This window comes from Phyllostomus discolor, chromosome 7 (assembly GCF_004126475.2).
Source record: "Phyllostomus discolor isolate MPI-MPIP mPhyDis1 chromosome 7, mPhyDis1.pri.v3, whole genome shotgun sequence".
In the NCBI taxonomy this organism is placed as follows: domain Eukaryota; kingdom Metazoa; phylum Chordata; class Mammalia; order Chiroptera; family Phyllostomidae; genus Phyllostomus; species Phyllostomus discolor.
In genome coordinates, this window is record NC_040909.2 from 1,193,958 (window position 1) to 1,209,792 (window position 15,835).

General features: G+C 54.0%; 1 protein-coding gene across 1 annotated transcript in view; it reads left to right on the top strand.

The window, feature by feature from the left end:
• The first annotated feature begins 3,036 nt into the window (after window positions 1-3,036).
• LOC114501809 (contactin-6) overlaps window positions 3,037-15,835 on the top strand; it is a 128,674-nt gene continuing 115,875 nt past the window's right edge. The window contains 1 exon segment of the mRNA XM_036030243.1: window positions 3,037-3,163. Within this exon segment, the coding sequence (XP_035886136.1) occupies window positions 3,109-3,163 (55 nt within the window). The 5' untranslated portion in view covers window positions 3,037-3,108.

The following is a 15,835-nucleotide window of genomic DNA, read 5'->3' on the forward strand; positions in this document are numbered from 1 at the left end:
ATTCAGGATGAGGGCTGAGTGGACAAGTCATTCGTTTTGGGCTGAGGGACAAAAACACAACACAAACTGGATTAGGCAAATGTTTTGTCTCGTCGGCTCACCTCTGGGAATTCCAGGGATTCAAGCTTCGGGGGGGTCAGCACCTCATGATATCGGGGATGATTTGAGGCTCTGGACAGTGGGTCGCCCCCAGGAGCGGGGAAGGACACGGCACCGAGTTGTGGGAGCAGAACTCGCTTCTTGGGGATGCCGGGGGCGGGGGGGAGGGTCTACGGGGTGCCCCCAGGGACATGGGACAGATGCCCTGGGGGCACACGAAGCAGATTATCTAGGGCAACGGGGGCAGGTGGGGGCAGCCAGGTTTTGTGGGCTTCTGGGAGATTGGAGGGATTTTGAATAATTCCGCCAGCCCTGGAGGAAGAGGCCCCTCCTGGCTGGGGGGCCTCTGGAGGCCTCTGGAGGCCTCTGGAAATGGGGTTCCTGCGCGCTACAACCCTGGGGGGCTGGGTCCGATGAGGGAGGGAGGAGTGGGGGTGGGGACTGAGCAGCCTGCCTGCCTTCAGGAGCTGACAGTGTTCACTCATGGCTCCAAAACCGGGTCAGGATAGCACTTGGAGAACAATGAATATCCGTCTGCTAGGTTGACCATCCGTGTCATTTGCCTTGTAAACTAGGACTTTGCAGGTGGGGCTGGGGGGAGGGTACTAACTGGGCCACGGCATTTGGGTCAGTAGAATCTGTCCAGGGAAGTCGGAGGCCTGGGCGAGCTACCAGGACGCGGGCTCTACCGGAGGTGCGGGCACCGAGGGGGTTGTGGGCAGGTCTGAGCAACCCTGTGGGGACCCCGCTGGATTAAGTGCAGGGTGCACAGACCGCAGATCTGTGAGACTACACTTGCGTGGTTGCCGAGTGCTCAGGTGGGAAATTCATCATCAGTGACCTTGAGTGCCCCTCCAAGGGCTTCGGGTGTTTCTGCGATGGAGAGTCAGCAAAAGCTTTAGAATATGGGCAAGACCTTTGCTGTAGGAGGTCGTTTCGGCTGTAATACGCACGGGAGTAGAAAGGACGAGAGATCGGAGGCGGGAGTGGTGTCCAGAGAGCCACTTGTCTCCGTCTTGGGTGTCACTGAGCTAGTCCAGACCACCGTCCCCTCTTAATTTACCTGTGTGACCCCAGTTTCCACACACCTCGCAGACAGTGACTTTTTTCTTCAATGCGTTACCGTATTTACCATGTATAACTACTCACCAACGTGTGTGTGCATGTGTGTGTGTGTGTGTGTGTGTGTGTTTGCTGGTTTACGCTATTCAGTGTTTGCAACACCTGAAGGGTAGGAGTGAGGGGCTCCAGGTTCACCTCTGCCACCTGCGGGCCGAATGCCTTGCAGAGAGTGGATGTAAATGCACACACACGTACCCACGTGGATATCTGTGGAAACACTGTAACCGAGTGGCTGCATGTAGATGGGTTCCACCCCAATGGGGAGAGCCGGCGTCTCCGGACTCAGACGCAGGGGGAGGCGAGGTGAGGTGGGGAGAGCTGGTGGGAGGGCCGTGACAGCTCAACACGGTGCCGACCTGAGTGCTATTTCTTTTGCCTTTCATTTCTATTCCTTGTTTACATGTGAAAGCATTAAACTCGATATCAAAACATTTCAATTTGGTAGGGTGATTGTTTTTGACTTCAGTCGAAGTAACTAGTGCCAGAAAGGAAGGGAAGGTTTTTAAAATTTAAAAATGCTGTATATAAAGAAATGATCAAAGTATCGTTACTTACTAGCATTACAGTTAAAACCCACACACTTCCAAAGAGTATTCAAAGTTGCAAGGAAATATTTCCACTAAATTAAAAGTTGACACAGGGTTGTATCATTGGAAATATAATAATTTTATCCAATGTGACCTGCGCGACTTTATTCTGAATGTATTCTGTGCTTTTTTGAGGTTATGAGCCTCTTATTAGATTTCTCTTTGGGAGTAAAGGCCAAAGAAATCCTTGACCTGATATTCATTTATCATTGGAAAGTATAAATGTCAAAACAAATTAGAGAAAACTATGATCTAATCCCATAGGAAAAGTTTGTCCATCCTTGAAAGATAGCACTTCCAGAAACCGATTTCCTACAGGAATTTTGTAACTGCATTAATTGTACTTCTAGTAACACTAGGAAAAATAATGTTTCCTAATGAGTACATTATATATCTATAATATATTATATAACATTATAATATAATAAGGTATATAATATATTAGGAAAAGTAATGCTTCCTAATGAAGACATTCTCAACAATATTGATAAAATCACTATTGGTGTTGTTTCTTTTATGTGGATAAAAATATTGAAAAATCCATGAAATGTACAAATTCACTGTTAATATAAGAGAGGAATATTTTATCTCACTCCTAATGGGGTAAAAGCAAAAATCAAAGCAGCAAAGCCAACAACAGAATTGCATGAGTTGGTTTAATATGTTTTTAATTTTCTTTAACGTTTCTAGAACAACTGGACTTCAAATTACACTAATGAAAATTTTTTTTTAACTGTTCAAAGACTCTTCTTTTTTTATTTATTTTATTTTTAGGGAGAGTAGGGAGAGAGAGAGAGAGAGAGAGAGAGAGAGAGAAACATCAATGTGTGGTTGCTGGGGGTTATGGCCTGCAACCCAGGAATGTACCCTGGCTGGGAATCGAACCTGGGACACTTTGGTTCCCAGCCTGCGCTCCATCCACTGAGCTACGCCAGCCAGGGACTAATGAAAATTTTAATCCTCGTGGAATAAATTCCACGTCATTTTCTTCCCATTCATTAACTGCTACCACAGATCTGAGGGCAAAAGGAATGTACACCGAGGTGTGAACTGAAATTATGAAGCTTTGCAAAACTCACGTGTGTGTGTAAAACACAGAACTCCGTTTGCCCTGTCTTGGATAATGACATGCTAATGTTAAATGAAAGCGCCACACTTCATACACACTTGAAAACCCTCCTGTTCGCGTGTTTGTGGGTTCACGGAGGTTTTGTTCTTTCAGGCTCTCGAGGGACCCGCGGGAAGGCAGGCTTTCTTCCTGCTTGCTTTATGGGAGGAACTGTGACTGCCGCGAGTGAAAATGAGGTTGCCATGGAAACTGGTAATTCTGCTGCCGCTCATCAAGGCTGGTGCAGGTAAAGCGTTCTATTATTGCAAAGTTTGATTGATAATCTATCGGTGATTTATTTGTTCTACAGGGGACGCAGTTTTCAAATGCATAATACTCACGTTATCGGAAGGACTAAGTGATACAATTATGGCTCATGTAGGGAGTTTAATCTTTTAAAAACGTATCAAGTGCTATTTTTAAACAGAACTCAGATTATTTAATTATAAATTGTCAACTTTGAAGGTTTTACAGAAAAGAATGTGACTGAGTGACTTTGTCATGAACAAACATTGACGAATGGTTCCTTTTCATTTCCTTTATAGTAAGTCCTTTAACAATCACAGTGGAAATACATGTTTTCCCTCAAATTTAGAGATTGCTGTGGTAAAGGAGCCGTATTGACAAAGAAGAGAAAGTGACATAGAATGTTAAATCGGGGCCAGATCAACGTTTGCATTTTCCTTTCCGTGTCCATGACACATGGTTTCGTTCAAGCCAAACACACGAGTGTCTGCATGTTGGTTAGCTCTGGCTTCATAGCAGACTGCCCCCGATCTGTGCGGAGGAAAATGACACGTACCACCCACCTGGTGGGCACGCCTGTATGTCGACAATTTAGAACGGCTTCAACGGGGCTGTTCTTCTGGTTTGTTGGGTTCCCCACACCTACGGTCTGCCCCTGGTCAGCAGCTGGTCCAGGACACCCTCCGCTGAGAATGTTCTCGGGGCTGCCGCCCAGCCGGCCCCAGCGCCTCTCCCGCTCTGGGAGTCCGAGCCCCTCCCCGCGGGGCCTGCGTGGGGCTCCAGCAGAAAGAAGTCGGGCATGTGCCGAGTTTCTGGGTGTCGAGGCTCGTCATCGACATAGTCTCCTTTCTTGTGGGTTCTTTTCACCGGCGCCAGCGCCCAGCCAGCCCACATTCAAGGGCACGGACATGTGTCCCGTCTCTTGATGGAGGCTGCCACGCGACCCTGTGAAGGGGTGTGGGGGTCGTAAAGGGGTAACAATGCTATCTTTGCAAAGAACCAGCGCCGTCTGTTAGAAAGATAGTGCCGGATTCCCAGGTGGCAAGCTCACCGGGGTGAGGGGTCACAGGGTGTGGGCAAACACTGGGTCACCCGACGGCCAGAGCAGCCCCTCCCCCATCACACCACGTGGCTTCCCACCCGCTGTGCCACGGGCGCTGTGGAAGTTCTGTGTGTTCGTCACGGAGCAGGAAGGTGCTGGGAGAAACACAGGAACAGACAGTGACACGCCCGCCAGAAACACGGTAATTGTAAGAGCCACGCACTTCATAGCAGTTCCCAGAGATGGAGAGAAACCAACCATTAGAAGCAGAAAACCACATAAATAAAGGCATTTTTACCCCTGCGAATCCCCTGGCTGGAAGCAACACAGGCATATTTATTCAAGTCCTTCTGCCCCTTGCAACTCTAACAAAGCTCAAGGTGAAATGATAATGACCTTTTTTTTTTTTTTTTGGTAATAGATAGAAAAAGACAGAACCATCAAATTGCCCCCAAATTATCCACGTGGGAATAAGATTTCTATTTCTACGTCCAGGTTTTGGCGTCCTGTAAAATTTTCACATTAACATTTAGCCCTTTAAATGTGTACATGGAATCAGCATAGTATCTCTGAAAGACCTTTCATGTTAAATTAAAATAAATTATTGTTCTCAGAACATGCATCGGGTCTGAGAAATTCTCCAGTTCTTCTGCTAATTTTTATTTATTTGAATTGGATGGGATTCAACGTATCCTGTTGCTTTATTCTAAATGGGGGGAATAACCGTACATCTTTGGTGCACGATTTCCTGGTGAAAGAGCAGGTTGGATCTTTCTTTTAAGAAGCTACAGCTGTTTAAATAAGGTTGTCTTAGCCTGTGGTGGCCCCAGAGGGAAGGACGCGGCTCCCACGGGGACTCCGTGGCTCTCTCCCCATTTGCAGGTTCCGCGTTAGTTTGTAAAATCACTAATTACATTGTCAAGTGATAAAGTGTTATTTCTGGGCATGTGTACATCTTCTTTGATTTCCCAAAACGTGCTTCTTACTCATTCTGAAAGGCTAATGCTTCCACAATGGGCTTCTCCCTCCTGTTCCACTACTACCGTCTTCAGAATGCTGACGTGCCCTGCGTCCCCTCGCCCCTCAGCCCCACGGCTCCGCCCCCACCCTCACCTCCCGTCTTGGTTTTAGACAACCCCCGCCTGGTCCAGCGCCTTCCTGGCAGGCGCTGGCTGCAGCCTCTGCCGGGAACCGCAGTCCATCCAGGAGTGCGGCAGGAGGCTGGAATATTTCTGGACATATGAGTGTTTAAATAAAAGTTGGATTATTTTATTTCAGTGTCTTTAAATATTATAAGAACACTAAAGCCCATTTAATTAAGAAACATCATCACTAATAAGGTACTTGCTAATTATTTCATCCACGTGTGTGGTGGGCTAAATAATTGCTTCCAGGAATATCTGGGTCCTAAAACCTGGCACCTGTGAATTTTACCCTAAAGAGCAAATGGATTTGACGAATGTGATGAAGGTAACAACCTTGAGCTGGGGGAGGGGGGTCTTTGGAATTTCTGGCTGGGCAGTCCCTGGAGGGAGGCAGGCGGTGGGGTGGGGTGTGGAACCAGGGCAGGGTGGGGCATGAGGCTTCAATGCAGCCGGTCCTGCTGAGAGGGGGGGCCTGGGCAGGGAGTGGGGGATCTGGGCTCCGAAAGATGGAAAATGTGAGGGAGCAGGTGCTCCCCTCTCCATCTTGGGGGGCAGTCGGCCAGGAGCTGGGTGTCCCCCTAGGGAATCCCGTTTTGGATCTCAGACCAAAAGAACTGTGGGAAAATAAGTGTGTTGTTTCCAGCCACCAAGTCACGGGGATTTTCACAGAGGCCCCAGGAAGTGAACACGGTATGTTTCCGCTGGGTGGACTCTAAGTTCAGGAGGGCAGGGTATGCATCCTCCCGGAGCTGGGTGGGAATTCGGGAAACATTTGTTGGAAGGAAGGAAGAAAGAAAGAGAGAAAGAAAAGAAATAAAGAAATAAAGAAGAAAGAAGGAAGGAAAGAAAGAAGGAAGGAAAGAAAGAAAGAAAGAAAGAGGGAGGGAGGGAGGAAAGAGAGAGGGAGGAAGGAAAGAAGAAAGGAAGGAAGGAAGGAAGGAAAGAAGAAAGGAAGGAAGGAAGGAAGGAAGGAAGGAAGGAAGGAAGGAAGGAAGGAAGGAAGAAAGGAAGGAAGAAACGGAGGGAGGAAGGAAACAAAACATGAATAAATGAATGCTTCCATGTCAATGGTCTTATCTGGGTCATCGTCAACCAGAATAAAACCAGTCGTGTGACTTCTCCCGAGGAAGAGCCGCTCCCGTCTGTCCCTGCACCGTGGTCCTTGCGTTAGGAAGTGACTGTCCCCAGACTTGAGAGATGGGACTGTGGTACCGTTTAGAAGCCTCGGACGGCCCCGTTTGCCTGTGAAATCCACTCTGTCAGGACAGGGGTGCCCTGGGCTTCTGCCCCTGCTACTTCTCCACCACCCGGCAGAGGCGCTGCAAATAGCAAACAAACGGAACCAGTGGCCTCACCCAGCTCAGCAGGTGCGTCTGGGCACCTCAGACTCGCCAGGCTCCAAGCTGGGTGTTGGCCGGCCTTCACCCGCAAGTGGCTCCGTCCCTGCCCTTGTCCCCCTGCAGCCTGAACCTGGAGACCAGCGAGTCAGCAGCTGCCGCAGGGAAATGCAAGGTGCTGCCCAAGGGACCCAGGAGGGAGCAGGGGACGCCTGCTGTTTTGTCCACCGCCCAGTCCCTTTTCTGCTCCCTGGTGAGGACAGGTGATTGGTGGGGGAAGCCACTGTTTCCCATCAGTCTGTGCGGTTCTCGTGAGTGGACAACCTCCCCGATCAGCCAGCTGAGACGGGCCACCCCCAACCACACCGGCTACTTCCCAGTATGGTTTATCTGGGCAAAGCCTGGGGTGGGTGGGGGGGCTGGCTGAAGTGTGGTGAGGACTGAAGAAAGGAGGCACCCAGCGCCGCCGTGGGGAGGGCCGGTCTGAAGAAAGGCCCCGCGTTTGGACTGTCCCCGGGGGACTTTGAGTGACACAAGCCAGCCAGGTGTCCTTTCCCCGCTGGAGGCTGGCTTCCGTTGAGACGCTGTGGCCCCCTGTGTCTGACAGAGAACACTTGCTTCGGGTGTAAGTTACGGGAGGTGCCGAGGTCAGAGGTCGGGTCAGAAGCAGAACCTGGGGCCAGTGCCTGCTCGCAGCGGGAAGGGAAGAAGAAGCAGAGCAACAAGGAGTGACAAGGGGCATGGTTTCTCCCGGAAGGAAAAGAAAGAGCCCCCGGGGGAGTTCATGTGGACTCCGGAAGCTGACCTTGGCCCCAAGGCTCTGAGCCGTCTCCGCGTCTTTGGGTAGAAAAGAGCATTTCCGTTCATAGAACAGTGTCGGGACCACACCGACAAGCGATGGAAACGTACAGCGCTAAGTCTAATTTTCTCCCTTCGGACCACGCAGGGGAAGATGTCACGAAGGAATACTTTTATTTTAAGTCGGCACAACGCAAAGCGGCTGCGGCAGGTTTGCTCTGGGCGTGAACCAGGAGCCGGGGGGCGTGCGGGCCCGGTTCTTCGGCTCTGGGGGGTCCCCGGAGGCAGAACCCGGCACGTGTTGCTGGTGCGTCGGGCTCCAGGCGTCCCAGAGCGGCAACCGGCTCAGAATAGACCCGATGGTGTTCCTTCTGCAAGTTTGTGGCTTTCTGTGTAACTCTGGAAAACGTACAGGCAGATTTCAAAATTCAAGTTCCAAGCTCTGCATCGGAGTTTTTTAAAATGTTAAAGAAGCACTTGGTTAACGCCGTAAGCGTGATGATCAGCTAACTCACACGCTCTGCCTGCGTGTTGTGCCGTGGGCTGTACACGCGGTGGTGAGTTGCCCGGCTCAGAGAGAGCACAGCCTTACGCCCAGGGCCCCGCGGAAGGACAGCGCCATGCAGGTGCAGGGCTGGGATCGGGGGCTCAGACTTAGTAAGAGAATGAATGAGCATCACTAGTTGTAAGGAATTCCATCTCTATGACTTGCAGTATTCATGTCATCTTAAGGATTCCTGCCTAATACATTCTCTTTTACTTTGTTATTTTAACAAAATCGTATTGTTTAAATGGTAGGCTTTTTATTTTTTCTTAAGATTTTATTTATTTATTTTTAGAGAGGGGAAGGGAGGGAGAAAGAGAAGGAGAGAAACATCAATGTGCGGTTTCCTCTCGAGTGCCCCCTACTGGGGACCTGGCCTGTAACCCAGGCATGTGCCCTGACTGGGAATCAAACCTGCGACACTTTGGTTCCCAGCCCGTGCTCAATCCACTGAGCTACGCCAGCCAGGGCTAAATGGTAGGCTTTTTAAACAACACTGTTGGTCCATAAGTATAAGTGGATTATGAGTGTGTTTGTCTGTAGTGGGCTGAGCTCTTGCGTACAAACCCTGTGAGACCACGGTCTGCCCACTCAGGTGGTCGGTTCGGCCTGAGACTCGCCTTTGACTCCTTCGAGGAGGTGAACGTGGACCCGGTCAAGCTCTCGGCAGAACGGGATTGAGGCCTCCTTGGGCACCGTGTGTGACGTGCCATCAGGGCTTACCCAGACGCTTCTCCCCCGGAATCAGCTACTCTCAGGGCTACGCTGAGACTGGAAATCGTTAGACGTCTCCCCTGTGCCACCTGCCTGTCACATCCACCGGCAAAGCGTTTCCACCCTTTCCAGAACTTCTCCCCGGTCCTCGGTTCTCAAACCCTGAGTGAAATCACTCTGGGGGGCGGCCCCTGCCAATGGAGAACGCACCCCCACTGGTCCGCACTCTGATGCACCGTGTAGTTCTAAGAACGGAGGAGCCAGAAAGCGAATTGGGGGCGGACTCTGACCCCTGCCTGGTCACCGTCCAGGGGCTGCTGTTCCCGGTCGCTTCCGTGACCCTCTGTATCACACGTTGCCTCGTACTGAATCGAGAGCCAGAGGAGATGAGCTGCCCGAGGGAGAGAGAGAGAGAGAGAGAGAGAGACACGACCACAAGAACGGGCCAGGGTTTCTGGAGAGAAGAAGATGCCGCAGACAGCAAAGCCACACCCCCGGCGGTGGCGGCAATCAAGCTCCTGTGCTCAAGGGCCCGGGAGCAGCGGTCAGGGGTGTCCCCGGGGACCGGGGGTGATGAATGTGGAATCCACCGCGGCCCACGCGCCCCCTCCGGCCTCCCGCAGATTGATTGTTAGCATAATGGCGGCTTTCGGAAGGGCGCGCCAGACTATATTTCCAAGTCAAGTGACATCCTCGCCATCTCTAATAGAGATGGCCCAATTTAGAAATGCTGAAAACACCGTTTTTAATGCGGTGCCTCCTGATGATGATGGCCGTATGATTACCAGGTCTCCCTGCAAGGTAATTGATTTCGGAGCCCTAATGAAACTGAGTCCCAGGACTGATGGCGACACAGAGGAGCACCTTCTGTTGTGTCAGCGCGGGCGGGGGGTGGGCAGGGGGCGGGCCGCGTGCGGGTGAGGTGCCCTGTGAGCTCACAGGCCCTTCGGGGAGGGGAGGCGGGAGCAGGGTGGTCGGCCTGAGTCTCTGAGGGAGGGTCAGGCCTTCTACGGAGGTGGTGACGCCTGGTCGAGTTTTCGTTCTGAGGCACCCGAAACAGCTATGCCCCCCAGTGGAAGTGCCACGGGGGACGGATGAGAGTGTTTCTTCTCCTGAGTCAGCCCGTCCCGAGCGTTCTCATCGAGCTCCGCACTGTGGTTAGTGGGACACTGGGCAAGGCGGCTTCCGACAGTGTCTCCCACCTCTGCTCAGGACTCGGGGGCCAGCTTCCTTCCGATGCTCCAAGAAACGTCACAGGGGCCCCCACTCAGGGCCCGTATGTGTGCTGTGCAGGCACCTGCAACAGGCTTCTCCAGAACTTTCCATGGCTGGGTCCTCCCATGGCGCCCTAAGATTGGTCCCTGGCATAGAGCGGCCTCCTCTCAGACCCTGTCAGGGCAGCACCACCCGGTCCCCTGCCTGGCCCCGTCCGTCACCCTCCTCAGGCTCACGACCATCTTCAGTGCGTGTGGCCCTGGTGGAAACGAGCGTGTGGGTGCCTTTGTGCATGCCGCGTCCCTTTTCTGTCTGCGTCCAGGGGATGTAGGTCCCATGTAGCCATGGTAGTTCCAGCCACACATGTGCTGTGTGGCTCGTGCTGGGGGTGGGGGGGGCTGGCATGCAGGGAGTGCGCCGTGGATGTGTTCAAATCAGGGACTGGCCTTTTGAAGTCAGCCCCCCAGACTTCCTGGGGGGATCCGGAACCCCAAACACTTTTGGGTGGTTGTTGGGTATTATTAGAACCCCCTTTTTTAAAGATTTTATTTATTTATTTTCAGAGAGGGAAGGGAGGGAGATAGAGAGAGAGAGAAACATCAATGTGCGGTTGCTGGGGGCTGTGGCCTGCAACCCAGGCACGTGCCCTGACTGGGAATCGAACCTGCGACACTTTGGTTCGCAGCCCGCACTCAATCCACTGAGCTATGCCAGCCAGGGCAGGACCCGTTGTTAAGCATAAGTGTGCTAATCACGGCAGAGCTTCGGGTCCCAGACGGGCACTTTCCACTTTAACAAACGAGTGATACATACTGAACGCACAAAGCTGCTCCCAGGTTTTGAAGCTCACTGACGCACTTCGCTCTGGCGCCCTTGGCTCGAGCACGCGTCATTTCGGCGTCGCTGGTGCCAGGAGTCCAGTTCCACACACAGCCAGGGCCGGTTCAGGGTTCTTAGGGAGCAGGGCCCCGCTGATGCTGTGTGAGACGTGATCGAAACCTCTACAATGTGGGCTGTATTTTATCTCAAGACACATTCGCTCATTCCTTCCCAGTTTCACAGTTATCAGTCCACTCAGCCCCCCAATTCCTGTTCCCCAAGACTTTTCTAGAAGCTTCCTAACTGCTGTCCCGGCTTTGGGGCACCGGTTGTCCGCTGTCCGAGGGGCAGTGCTGACTCGGGCTCCCATGCACTCAGACCCTCGTAGAGACGGCTGACTCCGCCACGGCTCTGGTTCCGCGAGACCGTCACAGACCCCGTTTCCCGGGAGGGTCCACGGTCTCATCAAACACCCAAATTCCTTTTCCCTCCACAAATATCGAACGTTCTCCAGTGCATTCAGTTCCACCTGGGGCGTGAGCCATGCGGGGTCCTTCCCGCGGGGCTGTCCTGCTTGTGAGACCGCTGCCCGGTGTGCCTGGCCCCCAAACCTCCCCCCCTCCATGGGAGTGTCTGCCCCTGCGTGGCCCCCTCCTCAGCCAATTCAACTCCACTCTGAACAACCCTCCAGTGTAAAACAGTCCCCTTTCTCCTCCCCCCCATTCCATGAAGCGGAATGCTATTACGCCCACCCCTTCCCTCGAAAGGGGTCATTTTTCTCAAATACAGACTCACTCGGAGAACTCTGTAGTATTCCTTCTTGTTACAAATACGTGTATAATCATGGAGCGCTCAGTTCTAAAGGGAAAATAAAGACAGACCTTTAATACTTGATTCGTTCCACCCCACACCTAGTGCCTTGCAGTTTACAAAGTGCTTTATATACAGTGTTTCATCGGGGTTTGCAAGTGGGCAGGGGGAAGCTTATTATTTCTCTTCCGTAGCCGGGGAAGCTGAAATGCAGAGGTGGGAGGATTATGAAGGACCACAGAACCAGACAGCCAGCGGCAGAGGCGAGGTCGAGGATCCAGTGCTCCCACGGAAACTTGTTTCGCTATTTATCCAGGACACTGCTGCTTGGCACAGCTAAACATCGGTGCCGGCGGCGGCGGCGGCTTTTGAAGGTCGGCTCGGGCTCGGCCTGGACGCTGGCTTCTGCTCAGGGCGTGATATGATTTAAGGAATTAGTCTCTGGCATTTCATCACCAGCGACCAGCAGTACCAGCTGTAAGCATACCAACCCCCCATATTTATGTGTGTTATATGCATTATAAAGCATATACACGGACACACACATTAGCCCAAATACACAGGCATAGAATTTCCACGTTCCTCCCTCCTCCCCACGACAGCTCAGCCTGTCTACTTCCGACGAGCAAAGGCCTCGCTGGAGCGTGTGCGTCTGAAAGATAAGGCACCGCGTCCTCCGCGCGGGGGCCGAGGGGGGAGCGGCGAGCTGTCGGCCTGCGCAGCCGCCCTCCCCTCGCCGGAGTGACAGGGGACGCCGCGCAGGCAGGCAGGCAGGCGGGCAGGCAGCCGCGCTCGTGACAGCCTGATGAAAGCGCGTGCAGGACAACCGGGAAAACCCAGATGTAACGTGCCTCCGCTCATTAAAACACCACGCAAACCGCAGAACGCATTTGCCATTCCACAGACATCGTCTGAGATTGCAGGGAGATGCATGGGTTGGCGGTGGCTGTGTGGCTGTATAACTAACCATCCCCCCCCCGCCCCCCCAAATTAGTGCTCTAAAACCCTTCCTCGTTTTTCACGGCTCCGCCGGTTGTCTGGGTACGTTCTCCGCCGCTTTCCCTTCGTGTCTCCCACGCGGCTTCACGGAGTCGGAATCAAAGAGACCGGAGGCTGGAACCGGAGAGACGCCCCACCCCCCTGGGCTCCACAGTCGGGACGAGGGGCCGCACTGTGTTCAGAATACCTCCTAATTACAGGGGTTTCTTGCAGTTACCTTGTCGTTGATTCCCTTTCTTTCATATATTTTTAAAAAGGAACACCTAGTGTATTTCAAGCTGGTGTGAGCTGACACACCAACTAAGGGGTATGCAAATCACGTAGTTCTCAGACTTCCCTTTCCAGGGGAGCCCTGTGAGGGCCCACGGCCCGCACCAGAGCCCCTCCCCCCGCGACGCAGACCAGAGCCCCTCCCCCCAGACGCAGACCACAGCCCCTCCCCCATGACGCAGACCAGAGTCCCTCCCCCAGGGACGCAGACCAGAGCCCCTCCCCCCAGACGCAGAGCAGGGCCCCTCCCCCCAGACGCAGACCAGAGCCCCTCCCCCCAGACGCAGACCAGAGCCCCTCCCCCCATGACGCAGACCTGAGCCTCTCCCCTCTCAACATATACCAGAGCCCCTCCCCCAGTGACGCGGACCAGAGCCCCTCCCCCCGTGACACAGATTTGATCGTGTTCAGTGTCGTCATTGGATTGAGTTGAAGCGTCACTCCCATGACGTCTCACACATCGAAGCCACCCAAAGAAGCCAGCACTCAAGTCCAGGTGCAGACCACGCCCCCCATACAGGGAGACCCTCCAATCACAGCTGAGACACAAAAGGGAAACCCACTGACTGCCAATCAGATATCAGATAGGTTCGTTTCACCTTCCGTATGCAAATTGTGTGGAATCTAGGACTCCCTGCCAATCCCATAGGTTCATTTCACCTTCTGTATGCAAATTACGTGGAATCCAGAACTCCCTGCCAATCCCATAGGTTCGTTTCACCTTCTGTATGCAAATTACGTGGAATCCAGAACTCCCTGCCAATCCCATAGGTTCGTTTCACACCTCGTATGCAAATTACGCGGAAGACAGCCCTCGCCTGTGTTGTGTGCATCTGTAATGAGAGTAATAACGGGAATTGTTCCGTCTATGAGTGCGTGTATGCAAATACGCATCTAGTCTTGCGGCGGGCCCTTCTCCCACCTGCCTCCTTGCACTCGGCGTCAGATGGTGTGAGATCCGCTTGGGTCGTTCATAGTCGGAGTCGTGGGTGATGTGACTCCGGGACTCCCACCTGTGTGTGAATCTCCCGCGTCGTGTCTCCCCATCCTGCTCTTGACGGCCCTTGGGGTTTCTCTTTTTCATTTTTAAATTGATCTTCTTCCCCTCCAGTGGGGTGTCATGGACCCACAAAACGGTGTGTATTTAAGGGACACCGCACGGTGACTCACTACGCGCATGCAACCTGAGACGACTCCCCTGTCGAGCCTGGACACCCGTGGGTCCACCTCGCCGGGGCACAGCCTCCCGGTTAGGAGAGGAGCGCATCCAGCGGGGCCGACGGACAGCGGGGGCGGGGGCTGCCGTTGCTACACGGTACTGCAGCCTGGAAATCCGCTGAGAAGCTGGGTCTGCAGACTCTCACCGTGCAACGCGGATGCGCGAACGGAGACACAGCGAGGGTCTGCTGCCAACCCCCAGGGGGCGCTACTCTGTGGTCACCGAGTTTGGGCCCCACGGCAGGGACAAGGGGACACACAAAACCTCCGTCCATCTGAGCTGTGCCAGGCCCTGCGGAGCCGGTGGTTCTGGCCTGAAACTCCCACCCCTCACACCGGCCCCACCTGCACTTGGAAATCACCGTACTAGGTCGGCCCAGGTGTGGGGGACCTGGCCCGTAGCCCCTCTGGACAGCTCGGCATTAGTTTCTGGAACTTTGTAAGCAGGTGGTCAAGCACAGCCATCGCTCAAAATTAAATGATGTGACTTCAACTGAAAACGGTTGTGTTTAAAAGGCATACACAGTCCAACCCCATTGCCTCCCAGTGACTCCCATATTACTGTTATTTGGGGTCTCGGGCGGTTTAGATTCTGGTACCTGCGTGGCGGAAACCCTGGATCCCGGAGAACCGCCGCATCGCTCCCTGAATCCTCACCCAGCGACATCCTGTTGCTGGCTGGGGACCAGGTCCGGGAGCAGCCACAGCACCCCACTCGTGGGCAGGGCCATCTGAGGCTGCGCCTGCAGGATTGGGGCTGAGGGTGGGCCGCATCTCAGCCTGCAGAGCTCATCGATTAGCCTGCCTGTCGTCAAAGCGGTCAACCAGTTCACTCACCGCGTCACTCGGACACTCCAACACATGGTCAAGGTGAGCGGACAGGACCCGCGAACTCGGCCTAGCTAAAGCTCCGTTTCCCCGTTTCCCGTCTCTGTGCGGTCCTGGATCCCGGGGTTGACCGAAGAGGAAGCCGGGACTCACCCCGAGAAGGTGGCGTCGGTCCCTGGAAGCCCCGTGGGGGCGTCCGTGGTGAGACAGACGTGGGCAAGTTAAGCGGCTGCCCAATGGCACTCGGCTGGCAGGTGGCAGACTTGGGGCATGAACCCAGATGGACCCGAGCTCAAACCCAAGGAGGCCCCGTGGCCTCACGCCGCCTTTAGCGAGTTTCCGAGGGGACTACTTTTTTACCGTCTGCCTCCTGAGCTCCAGGCTCCGCCGCAGTCTCATAAAACCTCAGTCACCCTCACCGGCCGTCCATCCCGCGTCCCCTGCCGCTGCCCCCTCTCTCCCGGTGCCCAGGTCAGCGGGTGAGAACGGGACAGTGACCTGGACGGCGGAGGGGGACTGGTCAGGTGACCCACGTGGCCCAGGGGGAAATGCCGGGCAGGCCTGGGCGCAGAAGCAGGAGCGGCCATGGAGCTGGGGGGGCCCGCTGGGGCTACTTCAGGGGTGGGGGGGGGCAGCTGCTGGCTGAGGGAGTCGGCTCAGACGTTGGGAAGAACGTCAGCCTTGGAACTGGACAGACGGGCTCCCGTGCGCACCGAGGCCGTGGGCCAACACTGATGGAGGTCCCGCGACTGCAGAGGCTCGGGAGACAACGGTAGCCCCGCTGCCTCCTCGGCCATTGGCCTTGCCCAAACTGAACCCCTCCAAGTGGGGTCCCCGTCTCAGCGAAGGACAGGTAACACTGCCTCCCTGACCAGTGAGGGTTAAGTTCCCCACGATACACTGAGTGTCTTGTGAATCGGAAACAATCAGCCAA